This window comes from Palaemon carinicauda, chromosome 1 (genome assembly GCF_036898095.1).
Source record: "Palaemon carinicauda isolate YSFRI2023 chromosome 1, ASM3689809v2, whole genome shotgun sequence".
Taxonomy (NCBI): domain Eukaryota; kingdom Metazoa; phylum Arthropoda; class Malacostraca; order Decapoda; family Palaemonidae; genus Palaemon; species Palaemon carinicauda.
In genome coordinates, this window is record NC_090725.1 from 73,070,919 (window position 1) to 73,097,006 (window position 26,088).

General features: G+C 35.0%; 1 protein-coding gene across 2 annotated transcripts in view; it reads right to left on the reverse strand.

Moving 5' to 3' along the window:
* Positions 1–333: 333 nt before the first annotated feature.
* Positions 334–26,088, reverse strand: part of LOC137642472 (major facilitator superfamily domain-containing protein 8-like) — a 66,593-nt gene continuing 40,838 nt past the window's right edge. The window contains exons 6-10 of one of the 2 annotated variants that reach the window (XM_068375066.1): positions 24,176–24,303; positions 18,249–18,362; positions 14,095–14,187; positions 7,608–7,816; positions 334–2,788 (exon numbers count right to left, since the gene is read on the reverse strand). In XM_068375066.1, the coding sequence (XP_068231167.1) occupies positions 1,784–2,788; positions 7,608–7,816; positions 14,095–14,187; positions 18,249–18,362; positions 24,176–24,303 (1,549 nt within the window). In that variant the 3' untranslated portion in view covers positions 334–1,783. The remainder of the gene's footprint in view (positions 2,789–7,607; positions 7,817–14,094; positions 14,188–18,248; positions 18,363–24,175; positions 24,304–26,088) is intronic. The other variant, XM_068375058.1, reaches the window with a different exon arrangement.

Here is a 26,088-nt window from a genome sequence, read left to right on the forward strand (position 1 = left end):
AGAAAAGTGCTGTAAGGGAAAGGGCTCTCAGGAATAAACAGGAGAGTGCTATTAGGGAAAGGGCTCTCAGGAGTAAATAGGAAAGTGCTGTAAGGGAAAGGGCTCTCAGGAGTAAATAGGAAAATGCTACTAGGGAAAGGGCTCTCAGGAGTAAATAGGAAAGTGCCACCAGGGAAAGGGCTCTCAGGAGTAAATAGGAAAGGGCTGTAAGGGAAAGGGCTCTCAGGAGTAAATAGGAAAGTGCTATAAGGGAAAGGGCTCTCAAGAGTGACTAGGGAAATGCTACTAGGGAAAGGGCTCTCAGGAGTAAACAGGAAAATGCTACTAGGGAAAAGGCTCTCAAGAGTAAATAAGAAAGTGCTACTAGGGAAAGGGCTCTCAGGAGTAAATAGGAAAGTGCTGTAAGGGAAAGGGCTTTCAGGAGTGACTAGGAAAATACTATTAGAGAAACAGCTCTCAGGAGCGACTAGAAAATTGCTATTAGGGAAAGGACTCTCAAGAGTGACTAGGAAAGTGCTGTCAGGGAAAAGGCTTTCTTGAGGGAACTAGGAGAGCACTATTTGGGGAAAGGGTCTCACAAGGGACTAGGGAAATGCTATTATAGCAATGGTGTTCATGAGGGAACTAGAAAAGTGTTAAGGAGAAGTCTTTCATTTGGGACTAGGAAAGTAAAGTGCTATCTAGGGAAAAACTTTCAAGAGAGAGCTGGGAAAGTGTTATTACATAAAAGAGAAGCATACATGCCCTTAATATGAAACAATGGTTTGGAAAGACCAACGAAACAAAGACATTCGGACCAAACTCCAAAGAAGAAATTTAGAGCAAAGTTTTAACTCTCCTATTTTATTTTACTTTAAGTATAGCTTTTAAATTTCTGGTGTTATAAAATTTCCTTTATGGTCGCTCATCATAAAGGAAAAATCAGAATATTAATAATCAGATTTATTATATCAATACTTAGCTTATAGTCACCATGCTTTGATCTTCAAAGCCACCGCCTTTCCGAACTCCAATAGCATGCCAAACATTTATTACTTTATTCTTAACCCTATTTCTCCCCTCCCTGTGATACGCTATAGCCTCAACTTGTGGTGCCATGGGGAGAACACTCCAGAAGCCTATTACTAAAAAGCTTCTTCATATAATCAGCGTCATTGTAAACATGTACAAACCCTAAAAATAACTCTCTAATCACCAAAAACAAATTATGGAGGGTGGGAAATACATAACTAAAAGATAAGTAATATTGTAGATTTTATCATTAAACTCCTATTCATTTCAAGCCTTACTTTGTAGTTATCATACTGATTGCCACTTTTTTGGATTTGGATATGTGAGGGAAAACAACAAAACATAACCTGATTTTAAAATCCTATCACTCAAACGTAACACAATCTCACCTTAAGGTCTGTAAGAAGTACAATACACGATATTCCCCTCATATATTATATCCTTTAATTTTCACTATTTGAAAGTCAATTCTGACATTTTTGTATATTAATTAAAATAGTGCAGTGTTTACGATTTCATCAGATTTTTCAAATAAAAGCTACACTGTAAATATTTTAAGAATTCTTCATATGCGAGACACTTTTTTTCCCAAAACAAGAACAGCAACAGAACCTTATAGAAATCAAATCTATATACAGTAAAATGAAAAGATCTAAATTTAACTGATGCTATGTTTTCTAGATAACATCTCTACCTCTAATGCAAGAAAAATAAATTTTTATATGGGCTTTAACACCACTCTAAAAAAAATTACAATATATTTCTTGATTAACTAAGAGTTGGAATCTGAAACCTCTACAACTTTCATAGGTATAAATCTTTTGTAAAATATTGAAGCTAAAACCACTGTGCTTGCTAGCATAAAGAATAATATTCCAAATGTCCACCTTGTGCCAAGCATTGTATACACATAAGACACACCAATGGGCCCCACCACACGTGAAAAACTCCCTGTGCTCGTCAGAATTCCCATCCAAACTCCCTGAGGTTTAGGACCTAATAGTTTTGAAAACAATGAACTTAATATTGTAAAAGCTATTGGGTAACCCATCACAGCTATAACACTCGCTATTCCTAACTGGGATCGCTCTATGATAGGTGTATGCGTACACCACGTCTGTTCTTGGGGACAACCCAAGTCATGACAAGAGCCCCTGACTGTGACGTGTCTGCGTCTACGTGAAAATGTGTTTGTAAAATTCTCCGCAGATGACTCTATGGGATTGATGACATCGCTAACATTCCCCATGATATCCAGAGTAAAATCTCCAGACCTGACTGTCTCATTATCAATCAAGCCTTTTGTCTCCAGGATGAGATCAGGAACCAAGGTAGTTACATCAGAATAGTCTTCTGGGAATGCCACAGGAGACCTAGCGTGCACAGTGCAATTTTGCATTTTAGGGTATGTACTGCCCATCGGAAAGAAGCAAAAGGCAGAAAGCGTCATAGGCACCAGACCCATGAGGATCACTACCATACGCTCATCGAGTTTCTTAGACACAACGCCAACTATGCTGAACATCACAACAGTTATAACTCCACCAATACTGAGACCGATACCAATGATTGTTATAGCCAGCTTATCAGACCAAGCATACATATCCATGGTCATAGGGACCATTATTGTCTCCAGAAGGACATACATAGTAAGGATGATGAAAACAATGACCAAAACAACAACCAGAATCGGATAATCTGGCTTTGGAAGCGCCAGTGCTCTTCCATTATTCTCATTCCTTTGGAACTGGGCTTCTTTAGCTGCAATTGGGTACTCCTGAAACAGAAAACGATATATAAGAAAAATTGCTGAGTGTTATTATTATTATTATTATTATTATTATTATTATTACTGTCCAAGCTACAACCCTAGTTGGAAAAGCAAAGTGCTATAAGCCCAGGGGCTCCAATAGGGAAAAATAGCCCAGTGAGGAAAGGAAATAAATAAATGAAGAGAACAAATTAACAAAAAATCATTCTAAAAAAAAGTAACAACGTCAAAACAGATATGTCATATATAAACTATTAACAACGTCAAAAACAAATATGTCATATATAAACTATAAAAAGACTCATGTCCGCCTGATCAACAAAAAAGCATTTGCTCCAACTTTGAACTTTTGAAGTTCTACTGATTCAACTACCCGATTAGGAAGACCATTCCACTCATATAATATGTTGGACACAAACCACTTTACAGTATATTCAATTTATAAAGAAATCTCTCGTGCGATCCAGATTTATCGTTGATTTTCAACACATATTTTGTGAGTTTAATCAGTACACCGTAGACAACCTTGAGAAATAAAATTTGTAGAGCACATAACTATTAACCAACTTGAAGGGAAAACCGAAAAGAATTTAATTGATCACCTGTATCAAATATTTAATACTTTATAAAAACTTGATAGTAAATTCTTTTTGAAGACCCTAAATATACATGACAAAATATAGATGATAAGCAGGAAATAACTGACAGAAATGTTTTACAACATTCACAACTTAAATGTTGGACATTATAGATTGTTATCATCAGTAATTGATTAAGACTAAATTACTAAATTCTAATCAGACTACCAAGTACAAAGTCTAGGTTCATCGTAATTTCCATAGATTTATTTTGAAGCAGTATATAGAATTTGGAGCTGGGGAGAACTCAAGAAGTTTGACAACCTAGTAGGAAGAGGTATGGAATGGATGAAAAGTGACATATAGAAAGTAATGCAGCTAGGGTATAACGGGATGATGCAAAATAAAAGAAAAAAATAAAAAAACAGTCTTCCAAGTACTGTGCAAAGTATTTCTACAATACATGAGTTGTGTTTGGTGATCAACCTTGAGACAAGACCCTATTTATCTCCTAGTAGCGAAGAAGAATTTCCAAGATTTTAAAGCAAAACATGAAACGAGCAAAAGGAGGATATGGCATTTCCATATGATCTCTTTCTTGAAGCAGATAATTGAAAATACTAACCTACTCAGTTCACCCTAATTGAGAAATTATGCAGCACTATAGATAGATTGCAGCGCGTTCTTACCCTTTGCCACATTGCTTTTTGCCTTTTGCTTTTCAACCATTCCTATTGGTGTTTTCAAGCTGGACAATTTAACATATCTAACGTTTTATTACTAAAATTATCTCTCCTCGTTCAGGAAAAGGCATTTGGACTCAATTTCTGGAATTAATGGGCTGTGTGGTCTCCAATGACTTTTCTGCAAAAAAGACTAGAACAGGGAATCCGATAAGACATAAAATGCCAAAAATCGAAATATTGTCTACCTCGTTTTAGCGCTAGTGTGTCAATCTGGATATCCTGGGACCATTGTGTATAAGGGGACTTCACAGGCTCTTGCTCTTTTAAACACATCACAGTACCTCTAATGCTGAAATTAACCTCTTCTTTCCCATAGCTATCCCTGCTTTAAGGGCTCGGTTGCCTGATGCCCCCTCTCCAATGTGTAGGCCTACCAACCGTGTGTCACACGATCGTACCTAAATTATTTTGTATATATTATGCTTGTATCTGCGCTCTTCCCTCGCACTAAAAAGAACCAAAATAAACATGTCTGCCTGTTTCCTCTCTAACATTGTCTGTTTCTCGAACATGAAAATTCCTGTTGCCTTGAGGTTTTGTATATAAAGGAGAGTGTTCTTTAATAAAGTTACTCAGTTGATTGCATCCTGCCTTTGAGTCATAACCTTTCTCTCGGCCGTCACAAATGCCTTCAATCAAAGGTATCCTCTTCCACTAAACCTTTTCTCTCAATATCATCCTTAACCTTATCTCGCCATCAAATTCTCTGCCTCCCTCTCAATCTTCCCCCCGCTAAGAGGATCCCCCCAAGGCATCAGCTCTCCCTCCCCATCATCCATCCTCATTTTCCATTCTTTCAAGCAGTGATATTTCCATAATTTACTTCAGCATTATAATTTTTGTTCTCTCAAGCTTTTCTTCTTCTCTTCGTCTTCGAGCTCATGTTTCTGATCCATACATTAACACTGGTCTTATCACTGTGTTATAGATCTTGACGTTTAGCTTTATTGGTATATTCTTATCACATACTACTCCTGCCGCCTCCCTCCACTTCCCCCCACCCTGCTTTTATTCAATTCTCAACTTCAACCTCACATTCTTCCTCCTGCCTGAAAGTAGATCACAAGTATCTTAATTGTTCCACATGAATTAGAACCTAGTCTCTACATTCGTGTAAGGTTATCCTTTCCCTACCGTTCTTACTGCTCCCCATTCCTTCAGTCTTATCCACATTAACCTTCAAGCTACCCGTCTCCAAAGTCTCTCGCCACTTTACAACTCTTCTCTGTAAGTCTTCCTCATGTTCAATGGTAATCATCAAATCATGTGCAACTAGCAACTCCCACAACTCTTCATTTCTGATCTCTCCAGATTTAACACAGCTAAGACTACCAAAAATAAAAATGGGCTTATTGCTGACCCCTGGTGTAGTTAAACACTAACTTCAAAGATTTCTATTCCCCCAACAGCTGTATTCACTTTTGTCCGTGTTCTTTTGTACACCATCTCAACCATTCTAACCAACTTCTCAGGGACATTCTTTTTCCTCAAGCACCAAGACATCACTTCTCTTGGTATTCTATCACAACCCTTCTCTAGATTTACAAAAGAACTGAAGAGCTTTTTGTTCCCCTCTAGCCTCTTTTCCTGTAGGTCCCACACTATAAAGATAGCATTCACAGTCCCTCTTCCACTAATGAATCTATACTGCTGTTTCCCAATCTTTGCAATCTCTCTCAATCTCTCATGTAGTATCCTCTCAATAACTTTCTATGTTATGCTAGTTTAAGTCCCCTGTAGTTACCACATTTCTGCTTGAATACAGATACTATTAGACTCTCCTCCCAGTATTTAGGCATAATCTCCTCTTCTCATATTATTCTAAATAAATCCATCATCCATTCTTCCCCCTAAGTAGCTAATTTCATGACCATTTCAATTTGAATCTCTGATGAACCTGGTGCTTTATCCATTTTGCATTTTACTCAATGCCCGCTTCACTTCTGTACTCCGTATCTCCATCACTGGCTCCTCCACCCTTTGTGCTTCTCTCAGTTACTCGCTTTCCTTTTTTGCTAAAATTATTCTGGTAACAGATAAAACATCATTACTGAGAACCAATGAGAATACTGGAGATAGTACCTGGGCACTTGTTCATGCCATAGGTGCATTGTTTCGCAAGAATCATGAGCCTCACACACAAGACTTGAAGAATGCAAAATATCTCCTAAGATATCTAAGATATCTCAATAATACTCAGGATTTTACCATTTGCTATAAGAAAACTCAAGAATGCCTAACAGCATGGGTGGATGCAAATGATCACGATAGAAGAACAGGAAGCATAAAATAACTACACACTCAAGAAATAAAGCAGATTATATTGCACTTTGTGAAGCTACAAGAGTAGTTTATTTTAGAAAACTACTTTGGGAACTTGGATTATTTTGGGAAACCAAAATAAATTAAAGTTGACAACCAGGGTTCCACAGCCTTGGAAAATGGCCCTCATTGCACTGAGAGATTAAAGTACACATTTATGTAATGGAGCAACCCAGCCTAAGAAAAATCAGCATCAAGTACGTTCCATCAAAGAAGAGTTTGGCTGATCTTACCAATATCATCTGTGCAGAGAGGATCCAAGAACTAATCACAGGTTCGGACTATGTCTGCTGTAAAAGTGCTATTGATTTAAACAACCTTCACTCGGCTCGTCACATTGGTGACCCCGGATCGACTCGCTCCGGGTAAACGGCGTATCCAAAGGGCACGAGAGAAGGTTGTGACTCAAAGGCAGGTTGAAAGCAACTGAGTGTTTATTATAGAACACTCTCCTTTATATACAAAATCTCAAAGCAACAAGAATTTTCTTGTTCAAAAATCGACAATGTTACTGATGAGAAAACAGACATGTTATTTCAGGTTCTTTTTTGGTGCGAGGGGAGAGCGAAGATACAAGCACAAAATGAACTATGTACGATCGTGTGACACACGGTTGGTACAGCATCCCAATGTCTACTACTCTTGTGCTTCATCTTTCATGAAGAAGATCCATTATCTTTAAGATTAGGTTCAAAATTTCCTATCCCTTTCATTTCAGCATAGATGCTTAATTTGGGTTTATTAATGCATTTTTACGAAAACAGATGGGTTGTCTAAAAGGATAAGTTTGTTTTACTACATTGTTAAAAATTTGCTGTTTAAAAAAAAAAAAAAAAAAAAAAAAAAAAAAAAAAAAAAAAAATCTTGCCAGGCATTTACCGATTTAAATACGGATATATTGACATAAATGAGTGATATTACGGTCACCAACCCGTAAAATATAACAACAAAGTAGGGTAAAATTATGGTTGCCTGTATTTTACTAGAATACGGCTGAGAACCGTATATTTCTACGGAAAATTTCCGATTAAAAATACGGTTTTTTTTAAACAGTGTAGCTGTAAGCCCAAGGAATCCATCGGCAAATAGCCCAGTGAGGAAAGGAAACAGGGTAACAGGTAGAATGGTGTGCAACTTAAAAAAAAACAATACCAACAGTAAAACACGTAAGCTACCAACCTGATAGATACATGGCAGGTACAGGAAAATATTCACGAATCCTAAGAGAGCTGCAAACCAGCCCGCTGCACTGTACATATTCCACACTAAGGATTCTTCCTTAAATTCATTCTGAAGAGTTTCGGAATAGGTGGAATTTTTACTCATTGTCACATTTGTAACTTCAAAGTCACCTGTGTCAAATCCGGCTGCTATTGCTGACTGAAAGGCTGAAATAATAATGTGAAAATGAGAAACTAAAAAATGGTACTGTCCTTCACTCGGTACCTTAGCACACGAGAAGGGATACGCCTATCAATAATGTTGACTAGATTCTCATTCAAAGGGACAACAGGATCTACACTACTATATAATTGTGACTAATTCAAGCACAAAAGATCATGGAAAATCCTATTCCAGTCTGCTTGGGATTTCATATAAATTTTACAAGAGTATGATATATCAGGGACAGGGATATAAGTGTGTATGCACTACTTTAGAATAATTAGAAATATATTTATAGTGATTAAAACATTCTGTATTTCATATACTTTGAAATAAGCTGTAATTCTTATTACGTCATCGATGAAACCTGTCATCAAGTAAGTTTTGTGACTCCTAACCATTAATAACACTAGAGGCTTAGAAACAGTAAATAATTAAAAACCTATTTTGAAGTTTTTGGTGCTAGGCTATATATAACATAAAGATATGAGACAAAATAACAATCCTTAATATACTTAGCAAATAAGAGTAGGTTTGAAGATTGTCAAAGTTGATTTAATAACTACATTATTGTTATGATTTAATAACTATATTAGTGTTATCAATACGGTACCGTATTATCATCATAATCATTAGTAATGTTGTCATAAATGTAACTATATATACAAGTAATGACACACACAAACACCATACAAGGAATTAAAGTTTTATGGTTTATTTGTACAATGAACATGCAGTATATTATGTAAATATCACCCACGAACGGCATTTAATACCGAATTCTATCTTGAGAATATATATCCACTTGGAATTCATTTTATGGTAACAGCTTCTGGCCGGGTGGAGATTCGAACCCCCACCTGTGGGCCGGAAACCATGCCAGCAACGGCTCTACCGACTGAGCTCTCTTGATAGCTCAGTCGGTAGAGCCGTTGCTGGCATGGTTTCCGGCCCACAGGTGGGGGTTCAAATCTCCACCCGGCCAGAAGCTGTTACCATAAAATGAATTCCAAGTGGATATATATTCTCAAGATAGAATTCGGTATTAAATGCCGTTCGTGGGTGATATTTACATTGATTGAAATCACGTGTGCTTGTGATATATGTTCATGCAGTATATTATATTTGCCTTTCAAAAACCTACAATTCTGGATAAAGTAAGCGTGATACAAAATTCCCTTGGAAGGCATTGGTTCAAGAATCTGCCTCCTTGTTGCTCATCAACAAAACATTCAATCCTAGAACTGATAAACATTATGTCTTATATCAATGATATCAGAACGACTTTAACCCAATCATACATTGAAACAACTTTCTCCGTGTATTTAATTATTATTATTATTATTACTATCCAAGCTACAACCCTAGTTGGAAAAGCAAGATGCTATAAGCCCAGGGGCTCCAACAGGGAAAATTAGCCCAGTGAGGAAAGGAAATAAGGAAATAAATAAATGAAGAGAATAATTTAACAATAAATCATTCTAAAATAAGTAACAACGTCAAAACAGACATGTCATATATAAACTATTAACAACAACAAAAACAAATATGTCATAAATAAACTATAAAAAGACTCATGTCGGCCTGGTCAACCAAAAAGCATTTGCTCAACTTTGAACTTTTGAAGTTCTACTGATTGTCTTTAATGGAAAAGAACTGTTCCTACTCTTTTTCATGCTTTATATCCGCTAAAGCAGGGGTTTTTTAATCCCAAATATTGACTATTTCATTAGTATTACATCTTGTTCTAAAACTTGAACAGATAGGAGTAGGTGGATCTTTACCTACCATTAATACTAAATTTCTAAGTAATAAGAATATAAAATCTGGTTTTCCCCAAGGTAGTGTTCTTCATCCATTAATATTCTAATTATATATGCATTTCTGATTTATCCTTGAAAACAAGCTTGCTGCCTAAGCAGATGGTACCAGTCTCTTTGTATCAATCCAATGTCCTGATTGTAGACCTGTGGTTGCTGAACTCTTTGTATCAATTCAATGTCCTGGTTGTAGACCTGTGGTTGCTGAACTACTAGTCTCTTTGTATCAATTCAATGTCCTGATTGTAGACCTGTGGTTGCTGAACTACTAGTCTCTTTGTATCAATTCAATGTCCTGATTGTAGACCTGTGGTTGCTGAACTACTAGTCTCTTTGTATCAATTCAATGTCCTGATTGTAGACCTGTGGTTGCTGAACTACTAGTCCCTTTGTATCAATTCAATGTCCTGATTGTAGACCTGTGGTTGCTGAACTACTAATCTCTTTGTATCAATTCAATGTCCTGATTGTAGACCTGTGGTTGCTGAACTACTAGTCTCTTTGTATCAATTCAATGTCCTGATTGTAGACCTGTGGTTGCTGAACTACTAGTCTCTTTGTATCAATTCAATGTCCTGATTGTAGATCCGTGGTTGCTGAACTACTAGTCCCTTTGTATCAATTCAATGTCCTGGTTGTAGACCTGTGGTTGCTGAACTAGTAGTCTCTTTGTATCAATTCAATGTCCTGATTGTAGACCTGTGGTTGCTGAACTAGTAGTCTCTTTGTATCAATTCAATGTCCTGATTGTAGACCTGTGGTTGCTGAACTACTAGTCTCTTTGTATCAATTCAATGTCCTGATTGTAGACCTGTGGTTGCTGAACTACTAGTCTCTTTGTATCAATTCAATGTCCTGATTGTAGACCTGTGGTTGCTGAACTACTAGTCCCTTTGTATCAATTCAATGTCCTGATTGTAGACATGTGGTTGCTGAACTACTAGTCTCTTTGTATCAATTCAATGTCCTGGTTGTAGACCTGTGGTTGCAGAACTACTAGTCTCTTTGTATCCATTCAATGTCCTGATTGTAGACCTGTGGTTGCTGAACTACTAGTCTCTTTGTATCCATTCAATGTCCTGCTTGTAGACCTGTGGTTGCTGAACTACTAGTCTCTTTGTATCAATTCAATGTCCTGATTGCAGACCTGTGGTTGCTGAACTACTAGTCTCTTTGTATCATTTCAATGTCCTGACTGTAGACCTGTGGTTGCTGAACTACTAGTCTCTTTGTATCATTTCAATGTCCTGACTGTAGACCTGTGGTTGCTGAACTACTAGTCTCTTTGTATCATTTCAATGTCCTGACTGTAGACCTGTGGTTGCTGAACTACTAGTCTCTTTGTATCAATTCAATGTCCTGCTTGTAGACCTGTGGTTGCTGAACTACTAGTCTCTTTGTATCCATTCAATGTCCTGATTGTAGACCTGTGGTTGCTGAACTACTAGTCTCTTTGTAGTCTCTTTGTATCAATTCAATGTCCTGGTTGTAGACCTGTGGTTGCTGAACTACTAGTCCCTTTGTATCAATTCAATGTCCTGATTGTAGACCTGTGGTTGCTGAACCCGGTATGGTAGATGAAGTTGAACCACAACCAAACTCAAAGTATGATTGTGAGTAGGTCAAGGACAGTGGCTCTTCAACATACAGATCTTACCATTGTTAATGTCTATTTTCCTGTATACAACTCATTTAAAATTCTAGGTATGATTTCTTATTTTCAATTACCTTTTGAGAAACACACCCTGTCTCTTTCTTCTTTAATTTCACAAAACAATGGCAAATTAAGAAACTCTTTAAAGCTTTTTTGTATTCAATCCACACTGGGAAAATTTTTTACTGTTTTTATTCTACCTTGCTTTGAATATTGTTCTTTGTCTCAGTTCCTGACTGGTTCTGATTTAATTTCATTTTTAAATCTTATTTCCTTAATCTATCTTTTCTTATCTTCTGACAAAACGTCCATTTCTTCATTAGTTATCTTCATCTTTTTATTTGATGAGTTTTTTTATTACTAAACACTCGTATCTTGATATTATATCTAAAGCTTTTGATACGCCAGTTATTTGATTATGTTCTCTAATATCTATCTCATTTTCTTATGTATGTAATATAATTACATATAACCCTTTTACCCCCAGGCTCTTTGGAAATTTCCAACCCTTAACACCCAAGGGGTTATTTTTTCCCCCAGCACATTTTGCAGTATATTTTTTTAAATTGCTCTAACAGCCTTAATTTTTGCCATAGAGAGGTCAGGTTGGTCTCATTCTCTTGGAAAATGCCTGAATTTTTTCAAAAAATTATCAAAAATATGGAAAAAAAAATTTATAGCATTTTTTTGCAAGGACGTACCGGTACGTCCATGGGGGTAAAGGGATGAGTTTTGTGAAACGTACCAGTACATCCTTTATGAGAACTGGTATGAACACTTTGTTGGATGCAAGATACTTCTACCCCAGTCATAAATAAACTGCATCAAATCGATACCAACAAACCAAACATACATGGGAAGAAAATATTAGAATAAGAAACAAATGATTTTGAATAAATAGAAAATCAACAACATTCCTCATTAGAAATATACACTGTAAGAACCACCCATGTCATTCCTTTGCTATCTAAAGTGAACAAAACAAATTAGTAACGATTAATTATCACAAACAATGAAAAAAAAATACAGTATATATTTTGCTGATAGAGAAGAGTAAAAAGGTAAAAACTTTAATTAAAAAATGGGGCATGCCTTGATTAGGAGTATATACAGTACAATATCTGTTACAACACTTCACAGAACAAATTTCTAGGTTAAAAAAAAAGATATTGTAAATAATCTTATATTTACTACTTTACCCAATAGAAGAAGTAATATTTCTATACATCTTCCTTGATGTATAGAAGTAATATTTCTATACATCTTCCTTGATGTATAGAAGTAATATTTCCATACATCTTCCTTGATGTATAGAAGTAATATTTCTATACATCTTCCTTGATGTATAGAAGTAATATTTCCATACATCTTCCTTGATGTATAGAAGTAATATTTCCATACATCTTCCTTGATGTATAGAAGTAATATTTCCATACATCTTCCTTGATGTATAGAAGTAATATTTCCATACATCTTCCTTGATGTATAGAAGTAATATTTCCATACATCTTCCTTGATGTATAGAAGTAATATTTCTATACATCTTCCTTGATGTATAGAAGTAATATTTCTATACATCTTCCTTGATGTTCATATTGCTTAGGTCTCCAAGCTGTCTTATATCAACGATAAGAAAACAAAAGTTAAATGTTTCTCATTTTCTTCCCTTCAAGAGGCTTATGACTCTCATCTACCAATGAGACATCTGATGATAAGTCTAATGGCAAGAACCATGGTGTGGCTTATGTAAATAAGTCAGCTCTGAGAACACAGCAATATGAACATCAACAGCATAAAAAGGATAAATTTTTATTAAAATTGATTTCATGTTCTTCCTTCAATATTACCTAACCTTGTGAAAAAAAAAATCCAGAACAGCTAGACCTCTTTGATAGATCAAAAACTACCATAGGTTTTTTTTTTTTTTTTTTTTTTTTTTTTTTGCATCTTCTAGCTAAGCAAACTGCATCACACAAAAAAAATGGTTTGCGAAAAAACTACCATAGTTATTATTTTTTTTTTTTTTAGCGTAAGCAAACTGCATCACACAAAAACAATGGTTTGCGAAAAATGTAAATGCTCAACGTGAAATCATCTAAATAAAAAGAAGCAATGCTCACATACAGGAACATGGTATTCCATGCATAAACGTTATACAAGTGTTCATCAAAAAGTCAAGAAACCACAAATTGTTAATTATAAAGCATACCATTTACAAGGGAAATGAGCAGTCCTCTTGTCACATATTGAGGACTAGTTGTTAATGTGTGTTTTTATTTTTTTTTTTTTTTTTTTTTTTTTTACAATGTATTAAACAATAAACATCATACGATCACCACAACTATTAACCCTTTTACCCCAAGGCTATTTGGAAATTTCCAACCCTTAACGCCCAGGGGATTATTTTTTTCCCAGCACATTTTGCAGTATATATTTTTTTTAATTGCTCTAACAGCCTTAATTTTTGTCACAGAGAGGTCGGGTTGGTTTCATTCTCTTGGAAAATGCCTGAATTTTCTCAAAAAATTATCAAAAATATGAAAAAAAAATTTGTATAGCATTTATTTGCAAGGACGTACCGGTACGTCCATGGGGGTAAAGGGATGGCTTTTGTGAAACGTACCAGTACGTCTTTTGGGGGGTAAAAGGGTTAAAGTAATAATAAAACAATAAAAAGTACCATGATTACTGTCATCATAATTACAACCACTGTACACGTATTATTATTATCGTTACTGAAGTAGTCCATGCAAAAAGGAATGGTAAAATAACTAATTTATAATTAAAATACTTTAAGAATAACAAATACCTGATGAATTTTGCATAGATTCTGTGGAGTTCTCCATCTGAATATCTGCGATATCAGATCGTGAGAACAAGGCCACAAGCCCCGTCTGAAGTGCTGCATGTGTGTACAAAAATGGCATCATAAATGTAAAAGAAAATTAAAAAAAAAAAAATAGCAGAACAGTTATTTCAAACCATCTTTTTTTCCCAAGGTATGAGAGTTCTGCATCTTACATACATACATATACCAAGGCACTTCCCCCAATTTTGGGGGGTAGCCGACATCAACAAATGAAACAAAACAAAAAAGGGGACCTCTACTCTCTACGTTCCTCCCAGCCTAACAAGGGACTCAACCGAGTTCAGCTGGTACTGCTAGGGTGCCACAGCCCACCCTCTGCATCTTACCACGAAATATTCTCCGAGATAGATATTATATTAATCAAAACATTTTGAATAATCAATTTCAGACTACCGTTTGTATGATTAAAGAAGTTTCTACAAGTACCTGCAAGACCTTAGATTTCACGTCAAAACAAATAACATATTCTGCAGAGCTATAAAAAAAATACTGACTTACAGTAATGAGAATTTTACATATGAAGAAATAAAGACAATCACAGACTATATCAAAAGCTTAAGACAATCACAGACTATATCAAAAGCTTAAGACAATCACAGACTATATCAAAAGCTTAAGACAATCACAGACTATATCAAAAGCTTAAGACAATCACAGACTATATCAAAAGCCTAAGACAATCATAGACTATATTAAAAGCTTAAGACAATCACAGACTATATCAAAAGCTTAAGACAATCACAGACTATATCAAAAGCTTAAGACAATCACAGACTATATCAAAAGCTTAAGACAATCACAGACTATATCAAAAGCTTAAGACAATCACAGACTATATCAAAAGCTTATCTTTCATGAGTAAACTAGGCTGAACTGAAATTACCTCGACATTGTAGTGTACCTTCATCAAAAATTAGAAAGGTTAACAATGAATGATGTTAATCCCTATTTACTAATCATGAGAACATGCAAAGCATTCACTTAACTTACTCAATTCACACTATTTAGTGTCCTAGTTTAAAAAATACGAAAGAATAAAGTTTTGAACAATAGCTATTCGGAAATTTCCAACCCTTAACCCCCAGGGGTTATTTTTTTCAAGCACATTTTGCAGTATATTTTTTCAAATTACTCTAACAGCCTTAATTTTCGCCATAGAGAGGTAAGGTTGGTCTCATTCTCTTGGAAAATGCCTTAAGTTTCTATAAAAATTATCAAAAATCTGCAAAAAAAAATTTAAATAGCAGTTTTTTGCAAGAACGTACCGGTATGTCCATGGGGGGCAAAGGGATGAGTTTTGTGAAACGTACCAGTACGTCCTTTGGGGGTAAAAGGGTTAAGAGGTAGGCCACGTTCCTCGAAAAGTGAAGGCAGTTCAGAGTAATAACATATTTCGTGGTTTCAAATATTCATTACCCATTGGGATAGACACCAAATGATCTTAATGAGTCCATTGCTACTACTACTACTATTATTATTATTATTATTATTATTATTATTATTATTATTATTATTATTATTATTATCATTATTATTATTATTAAATGCTAAGCTACAACCCTAGTTGGAAAAGCAGGATGCTATAAGCCCAGGGGCCCCAACAGGGAAAATAGCCCAGTGAGGAAAGGAAATAAAGAAAAATAAAATATGTTAAGTATAGTAACAACACTAAAATAAATATTTCCTATAAAAACTATAACAACTTTAACAAAACAAGGGGAAGAGAAACTAGATAGAAGTGTGCCCGAGTGTACCCTCAAGCAAGAGAACTCTAACCCAAGACAGTGGAAGAAAACTGGGTTAGACCTTGGAGGAATAATACTATATGAGAGATAATCTTTCCCTTCATTATTATTATTATTATTATTATTATTATTATTACTATCCAAGCTACAACCCTAGTTGGAAAAGCAAGATGCTACAAGCCCAGGGGCTCCAACAGGGAAAAATAGCCCAGTGAGGAAAGGAAATAAGGAAATAAATAAATGGAGAACAAATTAACAATAAATCGTTCTAAAAAAGGTAACAACGTCAAAACAGACATGTCACATATAAACTATAAACAACATCAAAAACATTCACACAGGAATTACTACGTGATTTATCAATCTGTCAAAAGCAACTGATGGTTTACCTGCTGTATGTTAGCATTTTTAAGAATCAAAATGAGTAACATTGTACGTTTAATTTGGAGCTTTTTTTTATATCTGCATCGTTACATTGCTGGTGTGAGTATTATCATATTCCATTAAAAGACTAAAATTGTAATAATGTTGTTAATTAAAATCTGAAGAAAAATAAATAAAGTACTCTACTATACTGTACAGTATACCCTTTTCACTAAACATGAATTATTTCTCTTAGTTAAATGCATTCCTAAAATAAACATAATCGATTCTATAAGAATTATCTAAGAGGAAAAAGTTTTAGAGAAAAAATATGATATATCTATGACTTAAGACTTTACATAACCTCACATTTGCCCCATGAATATTACTTAAATGTAATTTTTGGAGTTAGATGCTGTGAGGTCCCCAAGAACTTTCCTGCAATGGCTAGAACAAGGAATCAAGAACCACACGATAAACCAATGAGATATTGTTTTCCTCGTCCTAGGGCCTGCGTATTGATGTGCAAGACACAGATACGATGTGTATAGGGGAGGCCAACAGGTTCAGGCTCTGTTGAACCCGTTACAGCACGTCCAACGCAGAAAGCAAAATTCGCTATTTAAGGTACCCTGACACTTGCACGAATTTGTGGCATGCATTGTCACGACTCGAGTCGTGAACTAGCGTGAACTCGTCGTGAACTGGAGTGAACTCGTCGTGAACCTGTCGTGACATCGTGGCATGTCGTGACGAGAATTTTGAAATGTTCAAAATTTTGGTCACGACAAAACTTCGTGAACGCGGCGTGAACTATGGGCGAACTGTACGTGAACTCGTCGGGACGATGCGGGAAGTGCGCAAACTATGCTAAAACTATGCATGAACTCGTCGTGAACTCGTCGTGCCAGTTCGTGCCAATGTGGACAGGTGAGCTGTGATTCTGAGTTTTTTTTTTTGGGGGGGGGGGTTTATTTTCCAGTTCGGGCCACAAAATGTCACGACTTGCCACGACAAATTCGTGACAAAAAGTCGTGCAAGTGTCAGCCTGGCATAATGATCCATCACCCACTGAGGACCATTGCTAACACTGAAGACAATGATTCTTCAGGCATTGTATTTTTGGGTCAGCAACCATCTTTTCAAAACTCACAGGTGAAGAGTACGCAATACTTTTCTCTCATAAATATTCACAGGTTTTAGATTTATACATTAAACTCTACTCTTGAAAAAACAAACATATGCAATATTTTCAATAAAATAGAATTTTACACAATTCTCATCATTTCAAAATAAATGACAGTCAACTTTAAATTCCAAGAAACTAAAATCCTTACATAGAATAGTACTGTATATCATATTCATAATTTCTTAAATGCTGCAAATAAACATGGATAACTTATATATATATATATATATATATATATATATATATATATATATATATATATATATATATATATATATATATATATATATTAGAGTCGAAGATGTTGCAAAGTAATGGCAAAAAAAAAAAAAAAAACTTACTAACACAAATGCACAATAAAATCAATCCTCTGAAGTTCAATTTTTCATATAAATAGGGGCTTCAAAATTAAGAATCTTTTATTATAAAAAAAAAGAGATTTTTTATCTTACACTATGAAATCTAATATCAATTCACACTGTATAACATAAGTAAGCACAAAAATAAAATTACTCTTTCATACAAAGGCTAGCTAATTTCCTCAGAGACAGCAATAAAGATAACTATAATAAGTCTACATTAAACACAAAACAAGTAAATAAAACTTTTCTTGCTTCTGAATCTGAAAATAAGTCCTACAAACCTTCAAAATTTATAATAACTTTTGAGATTTTTTTTCTTTTTTTTTTTTTTTGTTGGCGAAAGGTTCATGGTAAAAAATATTCATGAAATAATTTACCAACACAATTTTGATATATATAAATCCACAGCAACTGTTCAGTATTGTATTTTCTTACCTGGACCAATGATAAAACCCAATGCTTGTGATGCGGAGATGAAGGAAACGGCTGTTGTTCTTTCACCTACGGTCGTAGATGCAGCCACGTAAGACCGAATGATTGCAATATTGGCTGAAAGATAAAGTTGCAATAAGTCACTATATTACAATATTTACAATAAAGGTATAACGAGACACTTCACTGCTATAATAATTCTTAATCCTAAATTCAGCAACTAAAAGGTGCGTAATGAATTAATCAATTTTCATATTTGACACATTTTTGCAATATCAATTGAAAATGGATATAATATTGGGTAATTCATGATTGAAGGGGTATAGACGATATATATATATATATATATATATATATATATATATATATATATATATATATATATATATATATATATATATATCACCAGCTGTTACTAGTCTACTGCAGAACAAAGGCCTCAGATATATCCTTCCACTTGGGTCTGTTTATGGTCATTCTATGCCAGTCTATAAAAGCAAACTTTCTTGGTTCAGTAATTGTTTGGTAACGAGTATGGCTTAAAATAAAGACAGAACATCCGGAGGCTTCATAGGCAGAAAACTTCCAAAGAAACAGCAACTTCATATGCATATACATGAGGTCATCAGCGAGGCAATGACCCCCAGTGAAAAAAAAGATTCTATCTCACTTGTATATTATTATTATTATTATTATTATTATTATTATTATTATTATTATTATTATTATTATTATTATTATTATTATTATTATTAGTGAAGCTACAGCCCTAGTTGGAAAAGCAAGGTGCTATAAGCATGGTGAATTACTATCACTGGTTGTTGCCAGCCATCGCCACTCTCACCCCCTCCACGACTCACTCAAAGGTAAGCCAAAAAACCTGAAGTGGGGCACCCTTCAGGAAGCTACTGTACCTTCTTCAATGTAAAGAAAGCCCTATCAATTGCTATGGCTCTTAACTTTTACATGTCAACTACACCCCTCCTATGCTCTACCAATGCCAGTGACGTTACTATCAAGGTGCTACTCGAACAGATGATCAATGGATCTCCCTGCCCATTGTCCTTCGTCATTAGAAAACTTTCCAAGACAGAATTCAGCTACTCTACCTTCAACTGCGAACTAATGGCAGTGTATTTGGCTGTCCATCACTTCTGCCACTTCTTATAGGGCACATCCTTCATCATTTGCACGGAACACTTACCGCTTGTGCACGCCCTCACTCAACAGTTTGACACCTAATCAGCCCATTGTTGCTGACATGTCTCTGCCATTTCTGAATACAATTGTACTCTTCAATACACCCCTGGTAAACTAAATAGCATTGCTGACGCCCTTTCCAGAAAACACTGACCACAGTACAATATCTGCCTCATGTACTATAACCTTACTTTCCAGATAAATAGCAACATTCAGGATATCTAAGGACATCACTTTTGATTGCGGACATCATTAGGAACTACTCTACATCAGACTACAGCTCACGACCCCACAGCCAGCAGAATGGTGGAACATTTCCATTGTACCCTCAAAGCAGGTTTGATGTCCGGCAGCAACAACTCCAGTTGGTTTTCATAACTTCCCTGGACCCTCTTTGATCTGAGGATCACTCCCAGGGACACCATGGATGTATCGGCAGCTGAAATGGCACATGACAGCCAGTTTTTTGCCCAGAACCACCTCCAAGGATATCCAGTGCCTACGTAACGTTGTGGGGAAGTTTACCCCCTGCCGTCAGACTTAAAAGCCCCCATCAAAGCAGCACATACTGAGAGATCTACACACTGCAACACATATCTTTGTGCACACTGACACTTGCAAACCATTGCTTTCCCCATATACGGGCCCATTCCTTGTCATTCGTCATACTCCAAAAGAATTTCTCTTCAACTTTCGGGGTAAATAGGATTAAATCAGCATTGACCACCTTAAACCTGTCTTATACAAGATAACCCGCCAACAGTACGACTCTCTAGGACAGGTCACCCTTTTCCAAATGCAGGTCTGCTTCAGAGGGGGGTGGGGGGCATTTAATCTATATGCAGCAAGCATTGAGCATACAAATAAAGAAGGATGCTCTATCAATCAACATTTTATTTGATACTACAACCGTTACTGGACTCCATGTAAAATGTTGGTAAATGTAACAAGCCAAAACTATTATTATTCCATTATTATATTATCTATTTTTATGCCAATGTCACAATGGTCACCATTATGTGACACTTTGGGAGCCTATAAATACCTATGGCTGTTTGGGAGCTGTCGTTTTCCTCAGTACTTCCTCTATTCCCGTCACAGGTACAACGGCAAGGGGGTTTAAAAAAACTTCCGTTACCGATTTATTTAGAGGTCATCAAGTAGACACTTCCACTTAATAGCTTGTGCTATTCGTAGGTAATATCCACGGAAATAATTGTTGGTGCTGCAGAACAGCAAGGAGGGGATAGCGATCTCTCTAGCCATTTCCTTGGAATATAGGACCTATTAAATATTTTCATATCAGGTGGTCTCTTTCACTTCTCTGTCTGCTACCTCATTACTATAAATTCCCACATAAGAGGGAACCCCCCCAGAAAGCAACTGTTTTGGTCCACCAAGAAATGTGAAAGAGCCACTCTTGAACTCTGAAATAATGGTTGCATGCTATTAAAACTTTTAAATGTGTAATGCATTCTTTGTGTAAGCATGTGACAAAAATTTGCCTTTAGACTAGTTTCTGTAGCAAGTTAAAACAGAATTTTAAAACTGAAATTTATTATTTCCATACTTACAATTGGGAAGAAAAATGCTATTAATTCAGAGGCGCAAACTTCATGAATATAGAATAGAAATAGATGCCACCCACTTACCAATTCCTGGTCAAAGATTGGTAGAAAACGAGGGTTTGGTAAGTGCCATCACAAAAATTGGGTTCTCATTTGTAAAGTCCTGACCTTTTATCTATCATATTACCTTAACTAAGTTAAAGTGGGGGAGGAGAGCGGGACCTTGATACTTCTTAAAGGGAAGTTTGGAATGATTAGAATTTAGTTTCAAAATTCTTTGAATTTCCATGAATTTCATCTTTGAAAATTATAAGTGTGGATATCCAAGGTCTAGTGCTTATGATTGTCAATGTTATCACATTCAAAGCCACAAACCCTTCATCATTATTTTCTATCTGTCTTTCTTTACTTGCATAAGTTATGAAGAAAATATTATTCAATTGTTATTGAATTTATTGGAAATATAGTTAATTCGAAACATACTATGCCAAATCTATAGAACTGATACTAAACATGTCCCATCTTCGTATAATACTCTTTGAAAATACGCAGAGTAACCTATTAGCAAAATACCGAGATAGTTCGCCATTGTGTGGCAGCCAGAACTTTCTCAAAGCACAAATTGTTAATGAAATTTAAAGTTGTGGCTACTATTCTAACACCATGTGCTCTGAAGTTCAATATAGGTAAAGGAGACTCGTCTCAATTGGATTTAACGCGAAATAGCTGTTAAAACTGCAGTAAATACAGTCATATAATTGAGCTAAATATGATTCGTCCTTAGACTATAGTCAATTTTTTTTAGGGAGGCAGATTTGCACCGACTTGCAGCGGTGCCCTTTGGGCTCGTAAAAGTTTCCTGATCGCTGATTGGTTAGAATGATCTTGTCCAACCAATCAGCGATCAGGAAACTTTTCCGAGCTAAAAGCGTACAGCCGTGAGTCGGTGCAAATCTGCATCGCTAAAAAAAATTGACTATAGTCATTAGAGACAAAGCAATGATGGAATCTTTTTCCCATGTAAAGTCAGTAAACCCCAGGAAATATTAGCTGCTAATTTATAATCAATTATTCAAGCTGAACTTGATTCTTATATACGATGTTATGTCATCCCTCACTCAAATCAAGAAATACATATATCTTAATATAGTTTATAGAGAATTTTATTCTCCGCATACTAGCAAAGCACCTAAGTGTCTAATACCATTACAGTATAGACGTTTATACATAATCGCATAATACTGAAAAACTAATTTTGATACAAACTTGGAATAATTTTTCTATTTTTAAGCTTAGAAATTTGTCCAAAAATTTTACTATCAATTCTAGTAAGTCTCAGAGTCTAGGAAATCTTGAACAATTTATTGCATCTAACTAAAGAAAAAGAATTGGTCCCCTACCCTGAAGCTACCAGCGCCGCTGTAAGAGTTAGACATGCTAATGACCCACATAGACTATTCGAAATTAGTGTGAATCATGCAATAGGAAGAAGAACGTTCAGTTATGCTGCACCGAGACTCTTCAACGACCTTCCACTCGATGTCAAGAATAGCAAAAATGTGGCAGCTTTCAAGAAAAACCTGAAGACTTATCTTTTTAGAAAGTGTTATAATAGTGATCAGAAAACTATTAAGCCTGAATACAAATGCTAGCGAAATAACTGATAAGATACAGAGCAAAATATTCACTGGAAAGAAATTATTTTTTCACACATCAAGGCCCGCCTGAACAGACTTTTAGTGTCTGATGGAGGGCGAGAAATAAACCCGTAAAGTAAAGTAAAGGCCCAGTATTTCACAGTTTAAAGGCAGCCAGTAAGGTGATTTGTATGCTTTATGGAGTATCCAACAGGTTTGGCCAAAACCTGTCATTATAACAGGTGTTACTAGAGAATGAGTGTACCATGAAGCATTTGGACTCTGTGGACAACTGGATTCATCAAATCCTCTATTGGTCACAGCAGACCTCATATTTGTAACGGGCCGAAAGAATGTAGTGAACTCAAAGGCAGTGTGAAAGCAACTGAGTTCACAACCTTCTCTCGGCCCGTTACATTGGTGACCCCGGAGTGACACCAATGTAACGAATCTCAAAGCAACAAGAATTTTCATGTTGAGGAATCGACAATGCTACAGAGGTAAAGAGCAGACATGATTTTTCAGGTTCTTTTTAGTGCGAGGGGAGAGCGAAGATACAAGCACAAAATGAACTATGTACGATCGTGTGACACACTGTTGGTACATATTCAAACAGCTGAAGATTCAAGTCTTTGGTATACGAACAAGTTTCCGTCAAACTGAAAGCCCCTAATAACACTTCAAAATGATTAAGTAAAAAACTCACCAACTTACTGTACCAACCGTGTGTGTACATAAATTATTTTGTATATATTATGTGTGTATCTTCGCTCTTCCCTCGCACTAAAAAGAACCAGAATAAACATGTCTGCGTGTTTCCTCTCTAACATTGTCTGTTTCTCGAACATGAAAATTCCTGTTGCCTTGAGGTTTTGTATATAAAGGAGAGTGTTCTTTAATAAAGTTACTCAGTTGATTGCATCCTGCCTTTAAGTCACAACCTTTCTCTCGGCTGTCACATTACTGTCCTCTGGTTTCTTCGTGTGACCAAACCATTTTTAAACATGCTGAGCCAGATTTTCAATTATTACTATTTTTACCTTGTCATATTCTGACAATACTCACTCCTAAAGGCTCAAATACAGTATACATATAGTCTAAGTCTATGTCTATGCCTGACGGTATATCAAGTATCCCTGCTTTCGCTATTAAGCGTTCAGACGGGATTTCCAAATCACTTATGTTATAGTTAAAAATTTAAAAGACTATGTAATATAAAGAGGGTTAATTGCATTTGTCTCAGTGTTATAGCTGAGTGAAAATAAATGGGTTTTCAATAGCTTTTTGAACTGAAAGATATTTTCAGCACACTTAACTGATGCCGGAAGTTGATTAGACAATCTGGGAGCGCAGTGCTTAAAAGTTCTCTTAATATACTTATTAAGTTCCCTTAATATACATATTAACGCAAAGCAATATTTGGGCTTGTGTTTGGGGTTTCTGCAAAAAAAAAAAAAAAAAAAAAAAAAAAAAAAAAAAAAAAAAAAAAAAAAAAAAAAAAAAAAAAGTAGATGGCGTAACTCACCAGAACTCAGTCCTATGACAAAACGGGAGAAAATCATAACTGCTTTTGCCGCCGATCCGAAAGTACCCAATACGGCGTACAATATGTTACCCGCAATGAAGAAGCCGATAGTCATAATGAAGGCAAAACTGAAAAGCACAATAATATAAATATCACTAATTATAACGATACTAACAAGTAAAATAACGATCTTTAATTAAAAACAAAGAAAATTGTTCTCTGCCTAGGAAATGTTATTGACAGTCTTATGACGATAGTCATAATGAAGGCAAAACTGAAAAGCACAGATATAAATATTACTAATTATAATAACGATACTAACAAGAAAAATAACGATCTTTAATTTAAAACAACAAGAAAAATAACGATCTTTATCTAAATTAAAACAGAAAATTATTCTCTGCATAGGAAATGTTATTCACAGTCTTATGACGATAGTCATAATGAAGGCAAAACTGAAAAGCACAATAATATAAATATTACTAATTATAATAACGATACTAACAAGAAAAATAACGATCTTTATCTAAATTAAAACAAAGAAAATTGTTCTCTGCATAGGAAATGTTATTCACAGTCTTATGCCGATAGTCATAATGAAGGCAAATCTGGAAAGCACAATGATATAAATATTACTCATTATAATAACGATACTAACAAGAAAAATAACGATCTTTAATTTAAAACAAAGAAAATTGTTCTCTGCATAGGAAATGTTATTCACAGTCTTATGCCGATAGTCATAAAGAAGGCAAAACTGAAAAGCACAATGATATAAATATTACTAATTATAATAACGATACTAACAAGAAAAATAACGATCTTTATCTAAATTAAAACAGAAAATTATTCTCTGCATAGGAAATGTTATCCACAGTCTTATGCCGATAGTCATAATGAAGGCAAATCTGAAAAGCACAATAATATAAATATTACTAATTATAATAACGATACTAACAAGAAAAATAACGATCTTTATCTAAATTAAAACAAAGAAAATTGTTCTCTGCATAGGAAATGTTATTCACAGTCTTTTGACGACAGTCATATGAAGGCAAATCTGGAAAGCACAATGATATAAATATTACTCATTATAATAACGATACTAACAAGAAAAATAACGATCTTTAATTTAAAACAAAGAAAATTGTTCTCTGCATAGGAAATGTTATTCACAGTCTTATGCCGATAGTCATAAAGAAGGCAAAACTGAAAAGCACAATGATATAAATATTACTAATTATAATAACGATACTAACAAGAAAAATAACGATCTTTATCTAAATTAAAACAGAAAATTGTTCTCTGCATAGGAAATGTTATTCACAGTCTTATGACGATAGTCATAATGAAGGCCAAACTGAAAAGCACAATGATATAAATATTACTAATTATAACGATACTAACAAGAAAAATAACGATCTTTATCTAAATTAAAACAAAGAAAATTATTCTCTGCATAGGAAATGTTATTCACAGTCTTATGCCGATAGTCATAATGAAGGCAAATCTGAAAAGCACAATAATATAAATATTACTAATTATAATAACGATACTAACAAGAAAAATAACGATCTTTATCTAAATTAAAACAGAAAATTGTTCTCTGCATAGGAAATGTTATTCACAGTCTTATGACGATAGTCATAATGAAGGCCAAACTGAAAAGCACAATGATATAAATATTACTAATTATAACGATACTAACAAGAAAAATAACGATCTTTATCTAAATTAAAACAAAGAAAATTATTCTCTGCATAGGAAATGTTATTCACAGTCTTATGCCGATAGTCATAATGAAGGCAAATCTGAAAAGCACAATGATATAAATATTACTAATTATAATAACGATACTAACAAGAAAAATAACGATCTTTAATTTAAAACAAAGAAAATTGTTCTCTGCATAG